This window comes from Temnothorax americanus, unplaced genomic scaffold (assembly GCF_048541705.1).
Source record: "Temnothorax americanus isolate GAGA-0224 unplaced genomic scaffold, ASM4854170v1 Scaffold68, whole genome shotgun sequence".
Taxonomy (NCBI): domain Eukaryota; kingdom Metazoa; phylum Arthropoda; class Insecta; order Hymenoptera; family Formicidae; genus Temnothorax; species Temnothorax americanus.
In genome coordinates, this window is record NW_027509790.1 from 703,617 (window position 1) to 729,653 (window position 26,037).

At 39.2% G+C, this 26,037-nt stretch overlaps 1 protein-coding gene and 1 long non-coding RNA gene across 7 annotated transcripts in view; one reads left to right on the forward strand and one right to left on the reverse strand.

Moving 5' to 3' along the window:
- Nucleotides 1–16,514, reverse strand: part of LOC143905842 (uncharacterized) — a 127,317-nt gene extending 110,803 nt beyond the window's left edge. Inside the window, exons 1-2 of the long non-coding RNA XR_013259342.1 lie at nucleotides 15,475–16,514; nucleotides 13,030–13,609 (exon numbers count right to left, since the gene is read on the reverse strand). This is a non-coding gene — a long non-coding RNA (uncharacterized LOC143905842). The remainder of the gene's footprint in view (nucleotides 1–13,029; nucleotides 13,610–15,474) is intronic.
- The window catches only part of Dscam2 (Down syndrome cell adhesion molecule 2), a 97,514-nt gene that overhangs the window by 53,458 nt on the left and 18,019 nt on the right, over nucleotides 1–26,037 (forward strand). For all 6 annotated transcript variants that reach the window (XM_077421470.1, XM_077421465.1, XM_077421469.1 and 3 more), the window contains exons 3-7: nucleotides 211–375; nucleotides 3,139–3,285; nucleotides 3,394–3,511; nucleotides 21,921–22,082; nucleotides 22,268–22,551. In XM_077421470.1, coding sequence (XP_077277596.1) covers nucleotides 211–375; nucleotides 3,139–3,285; nucleotides 3,394–3,511; nucleotides 21,921–22,082; nucleotides 22,268–22,551 — 876 coding nt within the window. The remainder of the gene's footprint in view (nucleotides 1–210; nucleotides 376–3,138; nucleotides 3,286–3,393; nucleotides 3,512–21,920; nucleotides 22,083–22,267; nucleotides 22,552–26,037) is intronic.

Here is a 26,037-nt window from a genome sequence, read left to right on the forward strand (position 1 = left end):
ATCCTAATTATCACAACAATTAAAGACCACGCGAAACATAAAAGTATTTTATTATAGGATGTCAATTTTCTTTTTTTTTTCCCTTCAATTTCTCTTAGGGAAAAATTTATATATGCGCGAACGGAAATTACTACGTAAGCTATTGTTTTACAATTTGTACAAGATTGCTAGAACATATGGCTTTATGTGACATTTTATTGCTGTTTGCAGTGGTGGCTCAGGCATACAAAGTTGAAGTGGAGGTGACGGGGGGTGCATCGAGGGGATGCACCGCAATATTACGCTGCATCATACCCAGCTACGTCAAAGATTTGGTGCGCGTCGTATCCTGGCTGCACGAACCTTCGTCCTACATATATCCCTCGCTACAAGGAGGTAAATGTTTATAACGGAAATCTACATACAAGTGTACACATTTCTTTGTTTGAATAAAAACGCAACATTTTACGCGCATTGCGACGTAAAAAACTATAAAGTCCAATTGAAAAAATCGAGATGCATAACTTTTTACATCCGCATACGGGTGTGTGAAGTTAGCACCTCTACTTTAAAATTCGTTAGTTCTGATTAGAGTTTCAGCTTCTTTTCGAAGAGGATAAGAATTTTTAGACGGATACCTAATATCAAAATCAGATATGTCAAACAAAACATACCGGAAATAAAATTTTTCTTAAATAAATTCTCATGATTTTTGAGAATTGGAATTCTCTCGAGTTTAACGAGTTTAATGAAAATTGAAGCGATTAAATGAAAATTCGATTTTAATTTGTTACAGCATCTGTTATCAAAATACATATATCTCTCAATAATTCAAGCGCGACAAAAAGTTACAGACCTATATAATTTTCCTATAATGGTTGCAATATTTTTGCGCGCGAAGGCGTTTTGCGCACAAAGTATCTGCCCTTTTATGGTCGTATAACAATTGTGCATACACTTACGCGGCTGAGTGAGCTCGTTCGTGAGACATTAGAGCAGCTAAGAGCGTCAGTTGCGATAAGGCAGCCTTCTGAATAGATTGTCCGCTAAGTCAGGTGGACTGAATGGTCCATGTAGTTTAGGTATATTACATTCGACGGACTGGAGCCTATAGCCGGGTGCGCGGTTCCATTCACGATAGATGCGAACACGCATATGTATATGTATATCGCTATGTACATGAGCCGGGCATGTATCGTACGTGCAGCGAATTACGTTCAACCTGATACCGACGCAATCGCGATAGTGGATATACGACGTAAAAAAACATCTTCCCGTGCAATATGAGATTATTACCGAGTGAATATTATAAGATACTTTAAGGTTATCGATTTCGATTAAAGATTATCTTGCAGATCGTATAATGTTTCTGTGAGAGAGAGAAAGAATTTATATTCGCGCGCGATATAAGTACACGGATAGAAACACGGGTTTTATATTTAACTATAGTATTCTTCGTTTAGCAACTGCTAATTACGACCACTAATCAAATCGCGGTACGCGAAATGTTTAATTATGTACAACGCTTTCTATCTCGCGCTCTTGTACGCAATTTTCTAGGGGCAGACTCGCATTTATAGCAAATCTGATTAATCTCTGCGAGCTACTAATGAACCCGACAATCCCGACTCGCGCATCCCGCACCGCGAGCCGCGGAAGGAGTTGCCGCATTATTGTGGATATTAAATTTCATCGTGGGCGTCCGCGCGGCGGATATTAAATTTTCGTTCTCGTATAGGCGATGGCCATAGTGTTGAAGTTCCAGTATAGCACCGCGTATTTCAGCGGCTACACTGAAATCGCCTCGTATTGTCGCTATATCCGTATTATTCCTTTTTTTTTCCTCTATAGGGCGGCGGTGTGGTCTAGTGGTAGAGCGCCAGACTCGTAATCTGAGGAACCAGGTTCGAGTCCACTAGAGCCATGTAACATGGAAAAGTTTTTTTCCGAAAAACCGCGCCCCTCCGTGCAAGATGCGGAAAAAACTGGGCTCCGTCTTTCGGAAGAGACGTTAAACCGTTGGTCCAAAGGAGGAAACAGTAAGGTAGTGGATGAATTGGAGGTTAGGGTTGGGTACGTCCCATCAAAACGCCCTTTAAGGCCCCTTGGGGTATATAAAGTAAAATTCTTTATCCTTCTTTTTTTTTATCCTTTTTTTTCTCTATATATTGCCACCGCGCTACTACATCCGCAAAAATTCGCCACTAGCTTTTGCAAAGCAGCGTAAATTTGAACTTGAATCTATATCTTGCATATCGCACAAAAGATGAAATAATTTTAATACTTATCAAATATATTTACTCGGTATACCCTCTGTACGTGCGCGATGTAAGTAGCGAAACAGCACGTAGTGGAACGCGATTCGTATATTTCGAAAAGGTTTAAGTTTAAGTAGAGCAGGTTCCGCAACTGTTTAGGATAATTGTGGTCGTTAAACGTTGTGTGGTCGGGCTTATCTAAGGAAACCCCGAGAGTTCAGTTCGAGCGAGAGAGAAAACGGAGAGAGCGCGGCGTTCTTATGTCACGTACATCGGACAAGGGTGGAGTCGTGGAATTAGCGTAATTATCGTGCAGCCGAGTGCGGCCGTGCCCGAAAATATCGTAATCCGGCAGGGCGTGGCGTTATCGCGGTCGTTAAAGATAACCGACACGGTTTATCGGGAAACGTTGATCCCAATTATTGCCGCCTCGCATTCAATATGAATAATACGGCGGGATTAGGAAGTCGTGTATTATATTCCGTGTATTATATATGCACGGCAAGCGGAACTCTATATCCAAGTGTTGTTTCGGGCTCGCGAATTTTGCGATCGATTACGAAGAGCAAATACCCCAATGCATAATACAAGACGAAAAAGAGTAGAAACAAATAAATGCTCCGTAATATCATATTAGCATATATTCGTATAAGCTGTTTCGAATTTAAAATTTTTTATCAGGTTATATCTCAGGTTTTATCCAGTAATCAAATAAATGCTTGTTAAATCTACTTCTATCGGCAAACTTCAAGATTAAATGTACAAGTCTGATAAAAAAAAAGTCGATAGCACAGAGAGATACTTTAGTATTATACAAGTTTTCCGGGACATCTTGTATACCACGCGACGTATCTCGATACGTTTGACATTTCACGACGCTTTCGATCGCTACGTTTTATAGATGGCAAGTTCCACCTGCTTCCCACGGGAGAGCTTCTGGTGCACAGCCTCGAGTTCAGCGACCAGCTGAACGGCTACAGATGCCGCACGATGCACCGTCTCACGAGACAAGTGGTCGTTAGCTCTATGGCCAACATTAGGATAGCAGGTGAGTCTCGATAACGCCGATAAGTTTCGAACGAAACTATACCGACGTGCACATCGCTGGAGAAACGCTGTTTGTGACGCGCCGAGTTTTCTGCATTCTGCTTCACAGATCACAGAGGCGTAATGCCTCCCGTGATACTCGAAAACTCCGGTGTCGTACACGTCGCCCAGGACGAATCGACGTCGTTAGTCTGCGTGGCGCAAGCGTGCCCTTCGCCCGAATATCGGTAAGTGTTTGCGAAAACCCTCCAACACCCGCGACCTCAAAAGCGAAAGCACCGTGCGTTATATACCTGCTATGCTTTCATCATAATTTTCAATTCCTTATCGTTTATTTATTTAAAAAAAAATTGAAAAATATTTTTTGAAATAAATAAGGTAAAGAAGATATCGAGAAGATGTTGAGAAAAGGTGCTTTTTATCTCTCTTTTTATGCTTTATTCTTTTCCCATCGCGTGTAAAAATCAAGAATCTTTTCAACGAAGAAGAATAAGATATCGAGAAGATGTTAAGAGAAGTTCTTTATATTGACTTTGCGGTAGTTTCTTTTTCAATCCAGACGCGTTGAACTTGCGGCAAGAAAAAAATTAACGTCCTCTATATTCTCTATTGTAAGGAAATACACGTGCACATACGATCGCTTGTCGCGACTGCGGATGCGTGCGAGAATCCAATTTCTGTTAATTGTGTGTGTGTGAAGCTAGCGTCTCATTTTGCGGAAACTCACAAATTATTGAGAGTTCTGACTTCCTTTTCAATAGTTCTAGAGTTCCTGCTAGTTTAAACAAATAGTTCTGGCTTTTAAAGCCAAAAAACGCGTCAGTACAAACTGAGACGCTAGGTTCACGCAGCGTCTCACTTTGTCCTACACAAGTTCCACTACTGTATCTCATCAGATTTTGCGAGATCTATAGTTCTATAACAGTTCTATAAAGAGTTCTGCCATATAAAAGCAAAAAAATTAATTATAAAGTACTAAAAAAAATTACCATGTAACGAGTATACCGAGTTGAGACGCCAGTTGAAATCTCGGAGTTCCGATTTATGTAAAATATTTTTCGAGTAGTTCTGAGCATATTGAAGCATTTCTTAAAAAGTTCCGAGCGTTAGAATATTTGTGTTATATTTTAAAAAATTAATATTAACCGAAAAGTAATCATGACGGAAAACGATGAAACGCTAAGCGAAATCTCGGAGTTCCGGTTTATATAAAATATTTTTCGAGTAGTTCTAAACATATAGAAGCATTTTCCAAAGAGTTCCGGGCGTTGGCAATGTTGTAAAATTTTTAAATAAATTAATAACACTCGAAAGTCAGGAATTTATCGAAAATAGGTGAGACGCTGGCCGTATTTCGACAGTTCTGCGAGTTTTATTATAATTTTCGTACAATTCTGAACGTGTTCTAACGTTTTCTAAAGAGTTCTGGCGATAAACATTATTTAATCATTTTTTAAATAATTTTTATCGCTCGAGAAAGACGCATTTACGTGTACATGGGTGAGACGCTGTAGGAAATCTCGGAGTTCTGGCTTATATAAAATATTTTTCGAATAGTTCTGAACATATAAAAGCAATTTCTAAAGAGTTCCGGGCGTTGGCAATGTTGTAAAATTTTTAAATAAATTAATAACGCTCGAAAGTCAGGAATTCATCGAAAGTAGGTGAGACGCTGGCCGTATTTCGACAGTTCTGCGAGTTTTATTATAATTTTCGTACAGTTCTGAACGTGTTCTAACGTTTTCTAAAGAGTTCTGGCGATAAACATTATTTAATCATTTTTTAAATAATTTTTATCGCCCGAGAAAGACGCATTTACGGGTATATGGGTGAGACGCTGTAGGAAATCTCGGAGTTCTGGCTTATATAAAATATTTTTCGAATAGTTCTGAACATATAAAAGCAATTTCTAAAGAGTTCCGGGCGTTGGCAATGTTGTAAAATTTTTAAATAAATTAATAACGCTCGAAAGTCAGGAATTTATCGAAAATAGGTGAGACGCTGGCCGTATTTCGACAGTTCTGCGAGTTTTATTATAATTTTCGTACAGTTCTGAACGTGTTCTAACGTTTTCTAAAGAGTTCTGGCGATAAACATTATTTAATCATTTTTTAAATAATTTTTATCGCCCGAGAAAGACGCATTTACGGGTATATGGGTGAGACGCTGTAGGAAATCTCGGAGTTCTGGCTTATATAAAATATTTTTCGAATAGTTCTGAACATATAAAAGCAATTTCTAAAGAGTTCCGGGCGTCGGCAATGTTGTAAAATTTTTAAATAAATTAATAACGCTCGAAAGTCAGGAATTCATCGAAAATAGGTGAGACGCTGGCCGTATTTCGACAGTTCTGCGAGTTTTATTATAATTTTCGTACAGTTCTGAACGTGTTCTAACGTTTTCTAAAGAGTTCTGGCGATAAACATTATTTAATCATTTTTTAAATAATTTTTATCGCCCGAGAAAGACGCATTTACGGGTATATGGGTGAGACGCTGTAGGAAATCTCGGAGTTCTGGCTTATATAAAATATTTTTCGAATAGTTCTGAACATATAAAAGCAATTTCTAAAGAGTTCCGGGCGTTGGCAATGTTGTAAAATTTTTAAATAAATTAATAACGCTCGAAAGTCAGGAATTTATCGAAAATAGGTGAGACGCTGGCCGTATTTCGACAGTTCTGCGAGTTTTATTATAATTTTCGTACAGTTCTGAACGTGTTCTAACGTTTTCTAAAGAGTTCTGGCGATAAACATTATTTAATCATTTTTTAAATAATTTTTATCGCCCGAGAAAGACGCATTTACGGGTATATGGGTGAGACGCTGTAGGAAATCTCGGAGTTCTGGCTTATATAAAATATTTTTCGAATAGTTCTGAACATATAAAAGCAATTTCTAAAGAGTTCCGGGCGTCGGCAATGTTGTAAAATTTTTAAATAAATTAATAACGCTCGAAAGTCAGGAATTCATCGAAAATAGGTGAGACGCTGGCCGTATTTCGACAGTTCTGCGAGTTTTATTATAATTTTCGTACAGTTCTGAACGTGTTCTAACGTTTTCTAAAGAGTTCTGGCGATAAACATTATTTAATCATTTTTTAAATAATTTTTATCGCCCGAGAAAGACGCATTTACGGGTATATGGGTGAGACGCTGTAGGAAATCTCGGAGTTCTGGCTTATATAAAATATTTTTCGAATAGTTCTGAACATATAAAAGCAATTTCTAAAGAGTTCCGGGCGTTGGCAATGTTGTAAAATTTTTAAATAAATTAATAACGCTCGAAAGTCAGGAATTTATCGAAAATAGGTGAGACGCTGGCCGTATTTCGACAGTTCTGCGAGTTTTATTATAATTTTCGTACAGTTCTGAACGTGTTCTAACGTTTTCTAAAGAGTTCTGGCGATAAACATTATTTAATCATTTTTTAAATAATTTTTATCGCCCGAGAAAGACGCATTTACGGGTATATGGGTGAGACGCTGTAGGAAATCTCGGAGTTCTGGCTTATATAAAATATTTTTCGAATAGTTCTGAACATATAAAAGCAATTTCTAAAGAGTTCCGGGCGTTGGCAATGTTGTAAAATTTTTAAATAAATTAATAACGCTCGAAAGTCAGGAATTCATCGAAAGTAGGTGAGACGCTGGCCGTATTTCGACAGTTCTGCGAGTTTTATTATAATTTTCGTACAGTTCTGAACGTGTTCTAACGTTTTCTAAAGAGTTCTGGCGATAAACATTATTTAATCATTTTTTAAATAATTTTTATCGCTCGAGAAAGACACATTTACGGGTATATGAGTGAGACGCTGTAGAAAATATCGGAGTTCTGGTTTATATAAAATATTTTTTGTATGTCGAAATACGGCCAGCGTCTCACCTATTTTCGATAAATTCCTGACTTTCGAGCGTTATTAATTTATTTAAAAATTTTACAACATTGCCGACGCCCGGAACTCTTTAGAAATTGCTTTTATATGTTCAGAACTATTCAAAAAATATTTTATATAAGCCAGAACTCCGAGATTTCCTACAGCGTCTCACCCATGTACACGTAAATGCGTCTTTCTCGAGCGATGAAAATTATTTAAAAAATGATTAAATAATGTTTATCGCCAGAACTATTTAGAAAACGTTAGAACACGTTCAGAACTGTACGAAAATTATAATAAAACTCGCAGAACTGTCGAAAAACGGACAACATCTCACCTCCTTACGATAAATTCCTGACTTTCGAGCGTTATTAATTTTTTTAAAAATTATAAAACATTGCCAACTGCCCGGAACTCTTTAGAAATTGCTTTTATATGTTCAGAACTATTCAAAAAATATTTTATATAAGCCAGAACTCCGAGATTTCCTACAGCGTCTCACCCATGTACACGTAAATGCGTCTTTCTCGAGCGATGAAAATTATTTAAAAAATGATTAAATAATGTTTATCGCCAGAACTATTTAGAAAACGTTAGAACACGTTCAGAACTGTACGAAAATTATAATAAAACTCGCAGAACTGTCGAAATACGGCCAGCGTCTCACCTACTTTCGATGAATTTCTGACTTTCGAGCGTTATTAATTTATTTAAAAATTTTACAACATTGCCAACGCCCGGAACTCTTTAGAAATTGCTTTTATATGTTCAGAACTATTCGAAAAATATTTTATATAAGCCAGAACTCCGAGATTTCCTACAGCGTCTCACCCATGTACACGTAAATGCGTCTTTCTCGAGCGATAAAAATTATTTAAAAAATGATTAAATAATATTTATCGCCAGAACTCTTTAGAAAACGTTAGAACACGTTCAGAATTGTACGAAAATTATAATAAAACTCGCAGAACTGTCGAAATACGGCCAGCGTCTCACCTATTTTCAATAAATTCCTGACTTTCGAGCGTTATTAATTTATTTAAAAATTTTACAACATTGCCAACGCCCGGAACTCTTTAGAAATTGCTTTTATATGTTCAGAACTATTCGAAAAATATTTTATATAAGCCAGAACTCCGAGATTTCCTACAGCGTCTCACCCATATACCCGTAAATGCGTCTTTCTCGGGCGATAAAAATTATTTAAAAAATGATTAAATAATGTTTATCGCCAGAACTCTTTAGAAAACGTTAGAACACGTTCAGAACTGTACGAAAATTATAATAAAACTCGCAGAACTGTCGAAATACGGCCAGCGTCTCACCTATTTTCGATGAATTCCTGACTTTCGAGCGTTATTAATTTATTTAAAAATTTTACAACATTGCCGACGGCCGGAACTCTTTAGAAATTGCTTTTATATGTTCAGAACTATTCAAAAAATATTTTATATAAGCCAGAACTCCGAGATTTCCTACAGCGTCTCACCCATGTACACGTAAATGCGTCTTTCTCGAGCGATAAAAATTATTTAAAAAATGATTAAATAATGTTTATCGCCAGAACTCTTTAGAAAACGTTAGAACACGTTCAGAATTGTACGAAAATTATAATAAAACTCGCAGAACTGTCGAAATACGGCCAGCGTCTCACCTATTTTCGATAAATTCCTGACTTTCGAGTGTTATTAATTTATTTAAAAATTTTACAACATTGCCAACGCCCGGAACTCTTTGGAAAATGCTTCTATATGTTCAGAACTACTCGAAAAATATTTTATATAAACCGGAACTCCGAGATTTCGCTTAGCGTTTCATCGTTTTCCGTCATGATTACTTTTCGGTTAATATTAATTTTTTAAAATATAACACAAATATTCTAACGCTCGGAACTTTTTAAGAAATGCTTCAATATGCTCAGAACTACTCGAAAAATATTTTACATAAATCGGAACTCCGAGATTTCAACTGGCGTCTCAACTCGGTATACTCGTTACATGGTAATTTTTTTTAGTACTTTATAATTAATTTTTTTGCTTTTATATGGCAGAACTCTTTATAGAACTGTTATAGAACTATAGATCTCGCAAAATCTGATGAGATACAGTAGTGGAACTTGTGTAGGACAAAGTGAGACGCTGCGTGAACCTAGCGTCTCAGTTTGTACTGACGCGTTTTTTGGCTTTAAAAGCCAGAACTATTTGTTTAAACTAGCAGGAACTCTAGAACTATTGAAAAGGAAGTCAGAACTCTCAATAATTTGTGAGTTTCCGCAAAATGAGACGCTAGCTTCACACACACGTTAATTGCTGCTCGTTGTAAAAAAATTTGTTACTCGCTGTATTTAAAGCTGGACCTCTAACGACACTTCTTATCGACAGATTCATTATCATTATATGATGGTCTGAACGTTAGACACGTTGGAGATCGGACACGAGCCGAGAACCGCTGAGCGCTCGTCGGGCATACCCTTTTATTTTTCATTTTTTATCTTATTTATTTGAAAATTTAGAAAATAATTTGCCGAGTTACAGAAATAGTCACCTCTATCCCTCCCAAAAATACTCGCATTCACTTTTAAAGTATTTATAGATAGTATCGTATTATACCAAGTAAAAAGATAGTATAATAGTTTTTTAAATAATATAATTCAAAACCTTATATCACAGAGATTCTTATTTATAAGATTCATAATTTATAATTGTCGAAATTCAAAGTGTCACTAATTTTAATTCTAATTAATTAGAGAAGATACCATTTTCGAGCGGGCTGGATCTTAGTAACTTAATAATAATATTTCTGAGTGAATTTTGTATACTATTTCCAATTCAATAAACTGCGCGCCGGTTATTTATGTTATATCAGTCTTAAAATACTTAATTTATAGTATTGAATTTATAGTATTGATTTAGATATGGTATTGACACAAAAATATATATGTGACATATTTATTTAATCACCTCATTCCATCACCGGTGATTGGCAAGGCGTAAAAAGCTCGATTACCAGTTACCGTCGCGTCGTGGCGGTGAGAATGTGTGCGCATGTCAATATACATACAATCAACCAATCAAAATTTCGAAACACAGTTTTAAAAGTATTAAAAACAAATTCCGGTTTTTCTATTGCTCCTGAGTGCGTGGACAGTGCGCAATCTCGCAACTATCGAGTTATTTTTTCTACAAATTTTAATATAAACCGTTAATATAAAATGAGAAGAAAATTTATTCTTCGCCACGTATACAAAAAAGCATTTCCCCGACGATTGGTTAGGAACGTTAGGAATATTTAAGCTTCTATCGTACAGCGCGAAAGCTTTCGGCTTTCCAGCGCGTTTTGTTTTACACATATGCGTACGATATCGCGGTGACGGAACGTTGGCGATCGTGACGCGATCTCGAATTGCGAGGGAGATCAAGGCTGCCGCCGGTTAGTCGGCCGACGATCAGCTGATCATATGCGGACGTGCTCGCGGCGCTTAACTGACCTAGCCCTACGCGCGCACGAGTACCCGGGCGCGCTTACGCGCATAGTATATACTATGCTATGAAACCGTGAATAGATGTCGCGGACGTGTTTTTCTGAGACGCCGTGACTCAACGAGAAATACCGACTGATATCCGAACGTCTTATAAGTTAGCGGAACAAAGTGAGCAGAACCAAGTCTAAATAATATTTTTATTTGTTGCTCATTTGTTGCTAAAAAGTTGCTAAAAAAAAAACAAATTTGTTGCTCTTTAAGCTTTCTTAAAAAATGATGTTCCGTTAAAGGAAGATTAAGTCAGCGGGACAATATACATATAGCAACGAAATTGCACACCACAATAACGTAAGAATTTGTGACAGTAATCTTGATAATCTTGAACGTATGTTTAATTTAATTTAATTAATATCTGAAATATATTGTATTGGTTATACTAAAATTCGATTTTTTTTTCAGCAAAAGATAAAATAAATTTTGACGCAGTTGAAAAATTATGTGTGCCTCGAGTTACGAAATTATTATCTATAGTATTCCAGATAGCCAAGGTACTTAGCAGTTTCTTATTTTAATTAACCGTATATTAAATTCTTTCTTAAATACAAAATTAAAAATTGAAGATTGCATATATTCTATATGGCACGCAACATTTTTTCTAACATTAAGATTGTAGAGAAGATGGCTACAAGAAAATGACTACAGTATTGATAAAAATTTTATAACTTCTAATGCTTACACATGCATAGAATTAAACGCACATGGTTTATTAATATTAATTGAAAAATTGATCAATTTACACCTTGGCTATATATAGCAGTCAACCATGCGAAAAAATGTTCAGATTTCTATAGACACAGTTGTATTGAATATACAACTGGAGAGTCACGGATTGCGAAAATTATCACTGTCAGACGGTGAATTGAAACAAATTGTGTATTTTATCGTCTACTTCGAAAAATATCGCGACCACAATATTCGTCAAAATGCCACCATTATAACTATATGCAATCGGATGTGATATCGATTGAATATATAAGGCATAGTTGAATCGTCGCAAACAAATTAAAAACTGAATCGCGCGATTTGCTCACTCTGTTTATAACGAAATGCTTTTTAGATCAGTTGTCAGAAACAATTGCTTCATCTCTGGTAGAGCTACAAATCCGTTTCCTAAAATTTTATATAATTAATAGAATTCAACTCTCTCTCTCTCTCTCTCTCTCTCTCTCTCTCTCTCTCTCTCTCTCTCTCTCTCTCTCCTCGAGGAGGGAAGCTTCTAAAAGTTCTAGAAGAACATTTCAGAAGAAGTTCTGTCGATCTCAAATATCGGTCTTACACATAAAATACAAACGAAGACGACTTTACAATTTTTTTAAATTTTGCATAAAAGTGTTGGCAATAACTTTTTTATTAGAATTCAAAAATACCTGATTTACAGAAAATATTTTAAACTATAAATAAAATAGAAAATTAAGTTATCAAAGGAACTCTAAAAGACATTTCAACGCACAGCTAATAACTATCCCAACCGCCCCCAACAAAATGTAACATGCCGTAAAAATTAAATTGATTACCGATTTAAGTAGATTCACCGTTCTAATAAAAAGTTGTGTTTTGTGTTTTAAGACTGATATACAATATAAATAACCGGTGCACAGTTTATTGAATTGGAAATCCTTACTATATCATATAAAGGAGAAAAGTTTGTTCCATTTTGTTCAGGGTAATCTTAGAAACTATTGAATCAATTTTAAAATTTTTTACACTGATGGATAGCTTATATCTTTCTGAGTAACATATAGGCTATGTGCCATTGTGCTACAACCCAATTTAAAAAAATTCAAAAAAAGCATACAAAGCAAAAGCTATAAGAATTTACAATAAAAAATGGAGATTTAAGTTGTAATAACACAAATAAAATTGTTTGAACATATCGGATACAGTGGTACGTCCTATTAAATTTTTTAAGCCTCAAAGTCATAGCAAACTGGACAAGTATTTCACTATTACACCCAAAATGCAAGATCGGGAGAGAAGCAAAATGCTAAACGGGTTTTAAGCCGGAGTCTACGTCTTATTGAGAAGAAAATGAAATGGTTGAGGTGAAAAAAAAACGGAAAAAGAACCATTATAGTTGACGATATCACTAAATTAGGTTAGATAAATCTGATACATGTTCAGACATCACGCACAACTCGAAAAAGTTGTAAATGCCAAACTTGCGAAGCTCTAAAAAAAAATTAACTAATTTTAATTTCAATGAATTAGAGAAGATACCATTTTCGAGCGATCAAAGGATTTTTCTGGAAATCCCTTCCTCTAAATGACTCGAGAGCAAGTTGCGATTGCAGTCCGTTATTCACACTAATAACAAAAGGCAAAGCACTCACCGTCAGCCGTCGCTGCAGCTCGCCATCGGACGATTCTCTGCTCTCTCTCCGCGTCGATATCGATTTCCACGATCCACGCACCCGATCGATCGACGAACGCCGCCTCCGTCGTTTCCGTCGCCGCCGTCGCCTTGCTCGCTCACTCGCGCGCGCGCGCGCGCGCGCGGACCGCGAATCGACCGGACAATTATATAACTAATTGCGATCGCTAATTAGCGCGATAGACTGGATCGTCGAACGTGCCCCGTCGTCGGTCGGCCGCTCCGGGCGCGCGCGTTTCCGCGCGCACGCGTTTCCGACTCCCGGAGGGCTATAATTACGCACTATGCGCACTACGCAGTCATATCCCGTGAACACGCAATGAATCGAGATCGCGCACGACACCACTTACTTACGGCCCGCCCGTTTCGCGACGGGGCAACGAGTTTATCCTCACGACTGCTGGCGTTTAACTCCGGTTTCTGGTAAAACGCTTCGGAATTCACATTCATCAACGTTCGGAGTGGTTCGAGGCTTCGGGCAGTTCGGGCGAATGTAGCCGATCATGCTTTCGAATTCCTCCGTCTAGCCGCTCCCTGATCTTAATAGAAAAATAAACCCAAGCGGGGTAAGCGAATCGGTCAATCACGGTTGAAAATTGTCGAAAACGCGTGTCCACCGTTTTAAAACTCGATCTCAACGCTGTGATCGATCGATTTAATTGCTCATTTAAGCGGGGAACACACACTTCTGCATAACGCATAATGCGCAAGCATAAGAAAGTTGATTGGTACGTATTATGCGTTATGCAAAAGTCTGTGTTTCCCGCTTTAAGTCATTAGGCACAAAATTGCATAGGCCGCATATGCATATAGCGTAAGACCGCTAAACCAATGAGCATCTTATTATGTAAATTAATAAGGCGACTTTGGGCTGGATGCTCATTGGTTTAGCGGTTCTTATGCTATACGCTTATGGCCATTGCACGTAAACCAATAATTTTAGTTTGAATCGTAAGACCGTAAGAAAATAGACCACGCACAGTCGATTATTCTTCTCGCGCTTGAAGAATAATCGAGTGTGATTGGTCTATTTGCTTGCGGCCTTACGATTACAACTAAAACATTGTTACGTGTGCAATGGCCTTTTTTTATGCTAAGCTATGGCTGAATTTCTGAATTCATTGCCAGCGCTGAAAATCTATAGTCTACGTCACGTGTACTATAGATTTTCAACGCTGGCAATAAATTTAGAAACTCAGTCTATATGCATTTTGTGCGCGATGGCCTTTATTGCATTATTGCTCACATTTTTTCTATATATGTGCCAACGACGAACGACGGCCGATACCTTTCTTTCGCGTCCCTGACACGATTCGCTTTTCATAAAAATGCGAAATATACATTAACGTTTAGAAGCAATTAAGGTAGTCCTTTCGCAGCACCTATAGTCAAGTAACAGTCCGTCATAAAGATAATTGAAAACAAACATATTGCAACATCCCAATAATTGTAATTATATAAAATATGATTTTACACGCACGATTTAATTGTATTTAATTATTTACTAATTAAAAGAATATCACAATAGCAGTGCGATTGAACTCGTGATTTAGGTTAGAATCTAGGTGCTGCGAAAGTGTCCGCGTTAATTTTCGGAACAATTGCCACACCGCGCGATGTGAAGCAGGGACGAGGTGCGCGCCTTAAGGCTATTCTACAATTGCGTAAGCGTAAGGTTGTAGGAGTAGGAGTAGTAGTAGTCGTGAATGATGTACAACGGTTCAGTCTACAATAAAGTAACGATACGTTGTAAAATTAATTACAGCAACCAATCAGAGTGCAGCGAAAAGTACAGAGGTCAAGGCACTTCCGATACTCGTCCAGCACAAACTTTTCATTTGTTGATCTTTGTGTGAAATGCATCGTTTTTTCCATAATAATTCGTTGCTTCTCACCAGCCCAATCAATTCTCTACACGATAATAAGTTTAAAAAAGTTTCATCTTCCTCGTACTGAGCACTTTCCTCGTATTCCATGATGAACACGTACCAAAAACATTACAATAGAAAAAAAGAATACTTTCGGATGCCGAGAAAGAATGTTATAACTTGACTCTTGAGATCTTTATATATAGCGGTCTTCGGTTCGGGATCACGTGTATTTACTGTTTCGACAAAAACAATTATGGCAGCGCGCGGCGTGATGACGCGTAACAGCACTCTGATTGGTTGGCTCTTACGTTCACATCTGGCGTAGTCGTGAAAGATGAAGTTCAACCATCTTCCACAACACGCTTTACAACCGCAGTACCGCTCTACAACCACGCCGTACAACACTCTTACAACCACTTACGACCACGCTTACGCAATTGTAGAATAGCCTTTACATTCGAACGCGAGATATTCGCGGAGAACTAATCGAACGTTCATCATATATGCGGCGTTATTTAGCATGCTTTACTTACGTCCGCGCGCGAAAACGTAATTTTGGGGACTGGGACTGACAGGACTGACCGACGAGAGTGACGACTGTGACGAGACCGATCCGAGTCCGAGAACGAAGCACGAAGCACGACGGGAAGACGCGAGAAGGCCCGGAGGGAGAGGGGGGCGGCCCATGCCGGGAATCAACTCGCGGCGGCACGGCGATTCCTGGAATCGCGCGGAGCGCGAGGCAGAAGTAAACAAACGCGCGACGATTGTTCAACATTTTTACGAAAAATTTCTTTGAATCTACTATAATAGAATGTATGTGAAGTTAGCCCCGCACTTTTTGAATTTTTAGTTTCTTTTTTTTGTGCCGTATTGTGCTACGTTTTTGCTGTATTGTGCCGCAAACCGCAACTCCCTAACTCAAAGCGTATATTCAAGAAAATTAAAAAAAAAAAAAAAAAAAATTTTGATAGCCCCGCACTTTTCGAATTTTCAGTTTTTTTTTATTGTGCCGTAATGTGCTGGATTTGTGCTGACTTATTGTGCCGCAAATGAGAGATTGATATAACTTCGATAACAATTAAAGAAAAAAAATAAAAACAAAATTATACTAGCTCCGCACTTTTATCGAAATAAACCCATTTATTTTTATTGATAGATAATTTGTGCCACGTTGTGCCGTTGGAACTAACTCGATATCTCTTTTCGTTGGGGGCAGATAAAAAATATTAAATTTATAAACAAAATAACAATTAATTACTTTTAAAACGCATTTATCAAATTTCTGTAAACTGTGCTGAGTTTCGCTAGACGAGTACAACAAAGAAATGGCCAAAAATGCATAGAAAGTTGCAGGGGTTGAAAATAATGGGTTAAGGGAGGGGGAAAAATAGGGGTGAAAAAAAAAATTTTACAATTTAAAATTTTTTAAAATTGTGCCGGGTTGTGCTCGAAGAGTACAATAACTTTTCTTAATGACAAAATGTCCGCAAGTCGTTAGTTTTCGCAGCACAATAACCATCTAGAGAAAGCAGTTTTTAGGAATTCTAATTTTTAAATCGCTATAACTTCTGAACCGTGACAGAAAATGAAATTTTGAAATATTTATTAAACGTAAATATACATCACTGTAATTATATATATTAATATAATGTAATGTATTAGATTACACATTAATGTAGGTGTATAATTACATTAATACATGTAATATAATTATAATTTTGTGTATACTTATTGTTGGATATTTCAATGAGATTTTTAACCTAATTCGCTCTTATTTTACATCTTACAATTAATAATAGAACGTGTGTAATGCGTGACTTATGTATTTGTAAAACAATAATCTACAATTCGTATAAGCATTCAGAATAAAAATGTATTTTTTAATTTTCTGTAGCCATTGGATATTTCAGTGGAATTTTTACATTATATGCCAGAATCTTAATAATAAATAGCACATATATAGAATACATGACACACGCATGCGCACACGCACACGCATCTATATAAAACGATCGATAATTGTGTAAAAATTCAGGAAATATAATAGAAGTGAATTTTTACTTTTATAATCCACGTAAAGCCCACTTTTAACGATGTACGTGTATAATAATTTGCGTCGGATTTCAAAATAGAATTCCATTTATAATTCCATATACCGCGCGTATTTTAATATATACGTATTTCATACATATTTTATATTCGTGGCGTATTCTGATTCTTTAAATGTTTATCGTGTTACACGGCACGTAAAATGATTTAAATAGAGTTCTAGCTTGATGCGATTTATAAATCGTCTAAAATGAACTTAATGCAGAAAATATTTAAAGAATACACACACACATACACACACAGAGCAACACTCAGCATGTCAAATATATATTTTAATACGTAATATTGAAATATGTGAGACATTAACATATATGTATATGCAAAGTATATGTATGTAATATCGAAATGTAAGCGATTAACGATATATCAAATTATAAATAAAATTTTGAAACTTGAATTTGGTAAACACGAAAACATTTATCTTACAATTAAACGCAGCTTCTAACATGCAGTTTTTCTATATGTGATGAATGATTAATTCCCTGTTTTTCTAGTGACATGTAACGAAGTTTAAACACTATAGGTATTCACGACATAGTGTGTAAGCTCAGATAAAAAAAATATCTGTATTCATACGAAATAAATAAAACGTTAGTTTTATCTGAACGCGTAAGAGAAAATGCAGAATTATGGAAAATAACAGTGCATCTCTAATTCAAAATTCAATACTAAAAGAAATTGAAGCATGTTAATAACATAATTTTGCTTTTTTTATACGAAAAACTATTATTAGCTCTTAATTCGCAATATTACAAGCATTTATATATTTTTTGTCGCGATAATAAGAACCATTACCTGTGCGTTTTATAAGAAATATATTAAACGAAAGGCAGAGGCAGAAAATATGTCGTGTATTATATCGCTATACGGAATCACCGTGTCGTTTTAAAATTTAAATAATGTCCATCGTCATAGAGTCTCGTATAACCGGCGCGTAGCAAGAGAAAAACGGTGCCTCGCGGCGCGCGTTTCCCCGCAGCTTTTCCCATTACAAAGTAATCTCACGGAAAAGCGAAGCGAGAGATCGTCCCTCGTTACCCGCGCGCACTGAGAATGGATTTATTCGTTCCTACGCTGCTATTGCCGCTACTGCAGAGAGAAAGTGATGCAAACGGGGGCACTCTCCGCCGTCCACTTGCCGGAGATCGTCTTTCGAAATGTCTCCGTACCGAGTGACACAAAGATGAATGTGAGTGCCTTTGTGCGCCGAAAATCGACACCCGAGAGAGAGACGAGTAAACGCGCGCGAGCCTATCGTTTCGTGCGCGACGCTGATGCTTTGAGGCATTTTACATCTCCTCCGTATTAGACGGAAAGGAAAGGAAGACGGTTACGCGCGCGCGCACACACACACGCAGAGGACGTCCAATCCTTTCCTTTAATCCTCCTTCTTTCTCCCTCGGAACTCGGAACGAATGAGATTCGAGAGGAAAAGGACTGATGATGCTCGGCGAGAAATGGAGGAGGAAAAAGGGCAAAGACGAGCACCAAAGTGCTCGAGAAAGAGAGAGAGAGAGAGAGGGAGAGAGAGAACACGAGGCGGGAGAGGAGAGGAGAGAGCGCGATTTTAATCGGAGTAAAGTAGGAGCACTCGATCGTGAAGCCTCGCGAGAGGGTGGCACAATCGGAAGCTCTCCATGTCGCCTCGACTCGAGAAGAGAGAGAGAGAGAGAGAAAGAGAGAGAGAGAGAGAGAGAGAGAGAGAGAGAGAGAGAGAGAGAGAGAGAGAGAGAGAGAGAGAGAGAGAGAGAGAGAGAGAGAGAGAGAGAGAGAGAGAGATTCTCGCTGGCTCGCGACTCGGCGTTTTCCGAGCGGAGTTTTACCGGCTTCTCCACCACGGCTACAATCGAACGCCGTACCTTATCTTTTGCCACTTTGCAGAACGGGGGATTTGACAAACGGTCTTTTATCTACAATATATAGCTGCGTTCCTGACGCGCGTGGCGAATCGCTACATTCGACGCGCGATGCCACATATCTTTCGGTTCTGATGGAAGAAATATTTGCATATTTGTTGCGTAAGCGGGATCAGTTTGTGCTGTCCGTGCGCATCGCACAATATAGAGCCGAACAGAAGAAATAAGATAGTCATCAGAATAAACGGAGAATGATATAGAAATTAAACGAATGATTTTTCCAGTGCATCCCAAAATTTGAACACATACTTAATCAGAAGTTTAATAAAAAAGATCCCGTACAAACTCCGAGAAGAAAACCTTTTTCAAGAGAAACGGGACGGAGAGGTTAGAGCAATCTGCATCCCGGATAGTGCTCAATGAAAGACACTTTCCTCTCTGTGTCCGCTCTTTTCTTTTCTTCCGGGACTGCGCGGAAAGCCTGGCAAAATGCTCGGCGAAATGAAAATTTATTGGCAATATCGCGACATGGTCGGGCAGGGTTGGCCCAAGCTGAAGGCCGTAGCTCTTCTATGAAAAATACATTCACGTAATACGTTTCAAGTCGTCCACCCCTCCCCGACGGGCGGTCGATTGTCTCGCGGGACCGAAACGCGTGTACCGGCGCGCGCAGCGGCGATTCCGCTCGTGAAATACTACACCGCGTTATTAAGACCCGCATTCGGGAGCCCGCCCCGCTCCGCGCCCGCGAAGGAATGCATTATGCGAATTTATATGCGCGCATAGGTGTACGAGAGGCATGCCGTAAATTTGTCGCGAGATTTATGCGATTCCGATATATCCCCGACGCTCGATATATCGCGCGAATAACGGCCGCACGCGCAAGCCAATCGATTCGAGAGCATCCGGACAAATCGCACGGATAAGATATCCTCTACCTCGGAACTCCGCGGAATTTATTGAATTCCCATGGACACGCGCAACTTTTAAGTACTTTTACGACACGCCTTACCGTACTTCCGAACTCCTTCATCTAACGACTCGGCGATCCAAGTCCGATCGGCCAACTTTCCAACTAAATTTTTTACACGGGCATTTAAATCGTGTAATTTTACTGCCGAAACGTTACACATTACAATCTTAATAAAATGTTACAAATAGTTTTACAAAATGCAGTTTCTGTAAGAAACATCGCCGCGCCTGGTCCTCCAGGTTGGAGGTTGTGCGTGGGGCTCACAATCGGAAAAATCTGAACAATTGCGAAAAATTTAACAAAAGAAACCGGACAGTCCGCACGAAGAGTTGAATGGCAGAAAATTGTTAAATTAGGCCAAGGTGCTTGATTTAAGGTAGTTCGATGATGAACAACTTTTGCCAAAAGTGATAAGTTTTATTTTTTATATCGAAAAAAAGGAACTCTCCCCTGAATCGATTAAGCCCAGAAAAAAAGATAATTCACGTTCCGTTCCGTTCTCAAGATATTTAATTTTAAAATTAGGTGATTTTAATGATTTTAACATTGGTCTAATAGGTCTATGAATGACACGAGTTTGCAAAAAATCTTTTGCCAAAAATGTCTGAACAATATATATCGATGGAAAGAGGACACTGTGAGGAAGCTTATAGTTGAAGGTGAACACGATCCATACCGTACAGTTTTTTTTTTTAATTAATAATTAAAGTTGAAAACTAGTCAAGCAACGCGTTAATACGCACACTTTATTTAATCTATTTCAGGCAAAATATTATTCTAACAACGTAAAAATTATTTACTAAATAATCTCTTTACGTCGTTACGAAGCTTTGCGATGCGTTATTCTATTTTTTTATAATCATAAAAATAAAAAAATTATAAACATTGTTTTGACTTCGGCCTTTCATCATCGAACTACCTTAAGCTGTAGCGCCATTGCAGAAGAAGAAGAATTACTTACTTTTATTATCTCGAATGTCTATTTTATAGACACGGTTAATATATTTCATGCACATCTCTGTAATTTAAAATATTAAGAAACATTGTACTTTACGACTTCTCAAGTATTCTTAGGAATAATACGGTGAATTTCTGAACCACCGTACATTGGACAATTTCTCATGCCGCCTACATAACTCTTGTTTCTTGTGAAAATTTTTTACAAAATTCCCTCGTAGCACAGTTAAATTTCTATAAGTCTGAATTAAACATTGAATGGAATTCTTTGATGGATTATGAATGCGGAAAACGGGAGAACGCTCCTTATGTTCCTGAACGATTCAAAATCCGAGCGTGCTGTCTGATCGGGAACTGTCAGTGACTCCATAGAGAGAGGATCCTGGGGATAAACGCTGCTGGATGTCGTTTCTAGGTCGACGTATCCGAAAAGCCAACGAAATTGAACCGCTCTCCCCTTTCGTGCCCCTCTTGCCGCCTCTTTGTCGCGCCAACTGCTTTGCCTTTCGATGAAAAATTATTCGTCAACGAGGTAGAGTGCGAGAGACAGAAGGGGGGCACTGGGCAAAGTGACGGAGAACTAGAGAGAGGGAAAGCACAAGGCAGACTATTTGGAGATTGTGTCAGTCTATACGCTGTCAATTGTCATCGAACACTTGAAACCATCGCGTTGCAACTCCGTTGAAAATCGATTATGCGACGAACTTGGCAAGCGAACGCGATGGAATATAAATGCGCGATCGATGAGTACAACAATAGAAATCGTGTTGAGATATAAGCGGCATTTGAGGTGACATCTTTCGAATCTGCCTCCATTTTACACATTAGCGTTAATTTTACAATCCTTGTAAACAGTAATTTATAATTTCCATTTAACGAAATGAGTTTTTTTTTCATTTTTCTTATATTTTAAATTTAATATATATTTCTAATTTTTTATTCATATTTTTATCCATGATGTGATATAGGCGCTTTCTAAAAATTATCCCATATGCAAGCCAAGTTCCTAAATTCCTAAAAACCGTAGTAACCTTTACGGATGTTATTAAGTTGAAAGCATTTTCGACGCTTTCGCTTGCAGGTGGTACGCGCAAACAGGAGCAGAGCCAATGTTGGTACTCTCCGGGCCCAGGACCAGACTTCTTGGTACTGTGCTGGCCATTGAGGCGGTAACGTTAGAAGACAGCGGCGTGTATCGCTGCTCCGCTTCTAATCCTGGTGGCGAAGCGAGCGCTGAAATCAGGTAATACCTAGAGATTAAAAATTGTCAAATAAATTATTTCAAAATGTCAGCTCTTTTACATCATCCGAAGTTCATTTATTATTCATACGAGCGCGTTTCAATTTACGTCATTTTACTTTAATCGCTAAATTATTATTCCATGAATTAAAATTTTAATAATATCGGTGTCTTTGTTACAATCCCAGGTTAATCGTGACGGCGCCTCTTCACGTGGAAGTAACGCCTCCATTGCTCAGTGTTCACTTAGGGGGCAACGCCGAGTTCAGGTGCGAAGTCGGCACGCATCCGCAAGCTGGACCGCACTTTATCACGTGGTACAAGGATGGCCGGCAACTTCCAGGGACGGGAAGGCAATCGGAATTACTGAAGCTCAACGGAATCGGAAGGGAGGACCGCGGCATGTATCAGTGCATTGTGAGAAGGTCGGAGGGCGATACGGCTCAAGCATCGGCGGAACTTCAACTAGGCGGTATGTAAATACTTTCTTCGGTATCCGTCTTCCCATTACGTGTCGCAGGAACATCCGAGAAATTTACGCAAGGCTTGAATATCAAAGGTACGATATATGTTCCAGTGGAAAAACGTCGAAAATAATGAAACACGAAATAATTAGAATATTCTGCGCAGTGTAACCGACAAAATCTCCGTGCTTCGTTTAAATATTAAGTACTTTAACTAATTTGGAAGCATCGAGGAAGAGGCATCGTGCTCGTCTTAACGAGAAATAGCGTTATGTAGATAGGGATACTTCAACTTTAGACGAGAGAGGAGCGACGCGCTCCGCTCGAGCAAGGAAGAGACGTTTCATCGATTAAATACGTTAACTATTAAAGGCTCGGCGTAACGATCGTTCGTGCTTCACGGTTTCACGCGGAAAGTACTAATAACAGCGTTCCGATCGCGAGTGTAGCATCATCCCCAGAGATCCCATATAATAACGGAGACGTCTAGTACGGTGGCTCGATCTCCTTGCGCCAGGATATTGACCCGCGTCTCTCTCTCTTTCTCTCTCTCTCTCTCTCTCTCTCTCTCTCTCTTTTTGTGCCTCTCTCTTTCACCCTCGTGTCATCCTCGAAAGGCGCTGTCAAAGGTGTCCCAGCGAGAGAGAAGACACCGCGCACCGATCGACAGCCCGCGTTATACTACCTATCAAATTACACAGAACTCGATTACTCGGCAAAGAGGCGGCCGCTGCCGCGTGCCGAGCTGCCGGCCGTAGGGTATAGGCACCCACTTTGAAGCGGAGAGGGATCTTCTTTTACCGCGCTTTTACCTCGTTTTGCAGCTGTGTACTCCCACCCTCGGGTCGGTCTTGCAGCATCTCGATGCGTTCTGTACGTAGAGCGTCTATACCTCTTGCATGATATCGACCTTAATAATATATAGGTTCCTCGACGAATTAAAAGTCGCTTTTTGTTCAGCAAAAATTGTACAGCTCTAATTACAGGAATATTTTATGTAGGATATCAAGAAGTCTTTTTTCTCATGAATTAAACTTCATTAGCGGAACTTAATTAGCCCTAGGTGGATTGCGTTTCAGCGGAGATTTAATTCGGAGTTTTGCTTCCCGAGATAATTAAACGATGAAAATTTCAGAAAGTGCCGCGGCGAGAGCGACCAGGTCATTTGTGAAATATTCGCTATTAAAAATTCGTTCAAGAACCTATCGTTAATACATAGTTGACCACACCGCCCGCGCCATACCCGTGACCGGGCACACCCTGTATATCTAGACCAGTTATTCGGGGAGTGTTGGTGGCAGGGTAGGGCGACCAGCAGGGAGGAAAGGCCTTTGAAACAACAATGAAGTTAGTGTCTCTCGCTCGTCAGCGTCAGTAATGCACGGAATTTACGTCAAAGAGAATTCGAGCGAGCGAACGCCAACGGCAAGGACATCCTGGTTTGCGCGAGCGAGCGGGACAAAGCTATATCGCCGATGCAATTTTGCCGTGCGCGAGGACGACGAGGATGAGAAAAGCGGCCCACTCGGAACCGGAGCGGCTGTAAAAAAAAAATATAGTCATTTCCGAGGCTGAGTGAGCGCCCGGCAAATTGTAATTAGGTACAAGGTGTATTTCGCGAAACGCGAAATTCAAACACCTCTCGCTCATAAAATCCGCCCGGCATAGTAGCCGCGTAGCCGCGTACGACCGGTTATCGGCGTTCTCGCGATTAGCGAACGCTTTATCGATTCAATCACATTGCTATTGATGGCCGGAGAAGATTTGCGTAAAACATCGTTGCTTTTCTAAAATCGATATCGGTGTGACTATATTAATGATTTAATATCCGCCGAAAATGCGTCGAAATTAATTTTTACCAATGCTTCTCTGTTTATCTCTCTTTTTTTCTTTTCTCTCGCACTAATAATACATATGAAACTCGGGAATATATCGTGTATAACCGTCGCACATAAAATGTTCCGTCCGCTACAATTTCAAGCGTCGGGGCAAATGCGCGAATTCTATGGTATACGCAGCAGAATAGAAGCGGCGGCAGAAAAGTCATTTCCTCGAGCGAACAGAACTGCCAAATTACTCAAAATGAATTCCTCGTGTTTCGAGCGCTCATAGCCGTCTCTGTGTGTGCGCTCGGAACGCGTTTTTACCGATTCGACTAACGTCCGAGTGCTTTAATTTGCCGTTTTTATATTGCTCCGTCGGAAATAGTCGCGACGATGTCGAACGCCAGAGAAAGATGAAAGTATAAATCCAATTACTCTACTGCAGCGGAATCCTGATCGCGTTACAACGAAAAAAAAAGGACCTAGAAGTTTATGTCGAAATATGATTATGCGCGAAGGAATATATCGCGTATATCAGTATTTTTACTTGACTTTCATTATTATTTCGCCCGACAACTCGCACACTTTGACAAACGTTGGGATGATAATGGATATTAATTATTCACGGGACGTACAATCAACGTAAAAACGGTAAAACGTTCCTGGCGAACATCTTGCTCCAAGATATTGTAATACCGACATCAATCGCTATCGCACCGTCACTTAAAATTCCATCTCATCGACCGGAAGTGGGAGAGCCGCGACGACGCGACTATACGACGGGCGCGCTGATGATCGCGTCGAGAGGAATCGAGACGGGGATTCATCAATTTGCACATGGATTCGCGAACACGAAAAGCACCGGGAATCCGGGAATTCATTCATTTCGACGACGAGACTGTCTTCTTCCTCCGTTTCTCGAGGGTGGCGAACCAGCATATAGTCCTCGCAACGCGACAGCGAAGCTTTTTCTAATGACGGCGGAATCGACGCTTTTAATTGCAGGCGCGGCTGGAAAAAAATCGACCCGAGTTCGTACTCTCTCGCGAAAATCCACGCGGAATTTTCTTCTCCCGCTCGCTCGCTCGCAGACTTCGCGTGTCGGTCCTGTTTTCTCCGTGTTGCTCCGGAGCAACATCGACGAAGAAAAGAAAAAATATCCGCGCGGCGCTTCCATAACGACGATCCCATTGTCTCTCGCATTTCATCGCGAATGTGCGTTGGGCGGTGGCGGCTTTCGGGACCAGGACATCGCGTACCCTGGTCGGCCTTCTTCTTTCGACGCGGTTCGCTCGTTTAACCATCACTGCACCCCGCGTTTTATTGCCGGGTCGCGGTACTCGCGTGGATTATATCAGTAATCCACATTTTCATAGCGGAAATACAGATATGCATGAGGATAAAATTTTTCAACCGGGATTTTTAGATATACCTATACCCAGCTTGAACTGCAAGATATACACACAAACACGGATATAAATACCTTTGTAACAATTTTCAAGAGCGAGGAATTGGTTTATCCGCGCGATATCGAATTTGCATTAATTCCGCATCACGGAAACACGGTTCGCCCTTTTCTTCTTTTATACGTTAAACGATCGCTCCCAGGTATATTTTCGTGTTCTAGCAACTTTGATTAACGGTAACGGTTAGCGGCATAAATTTGTTCCC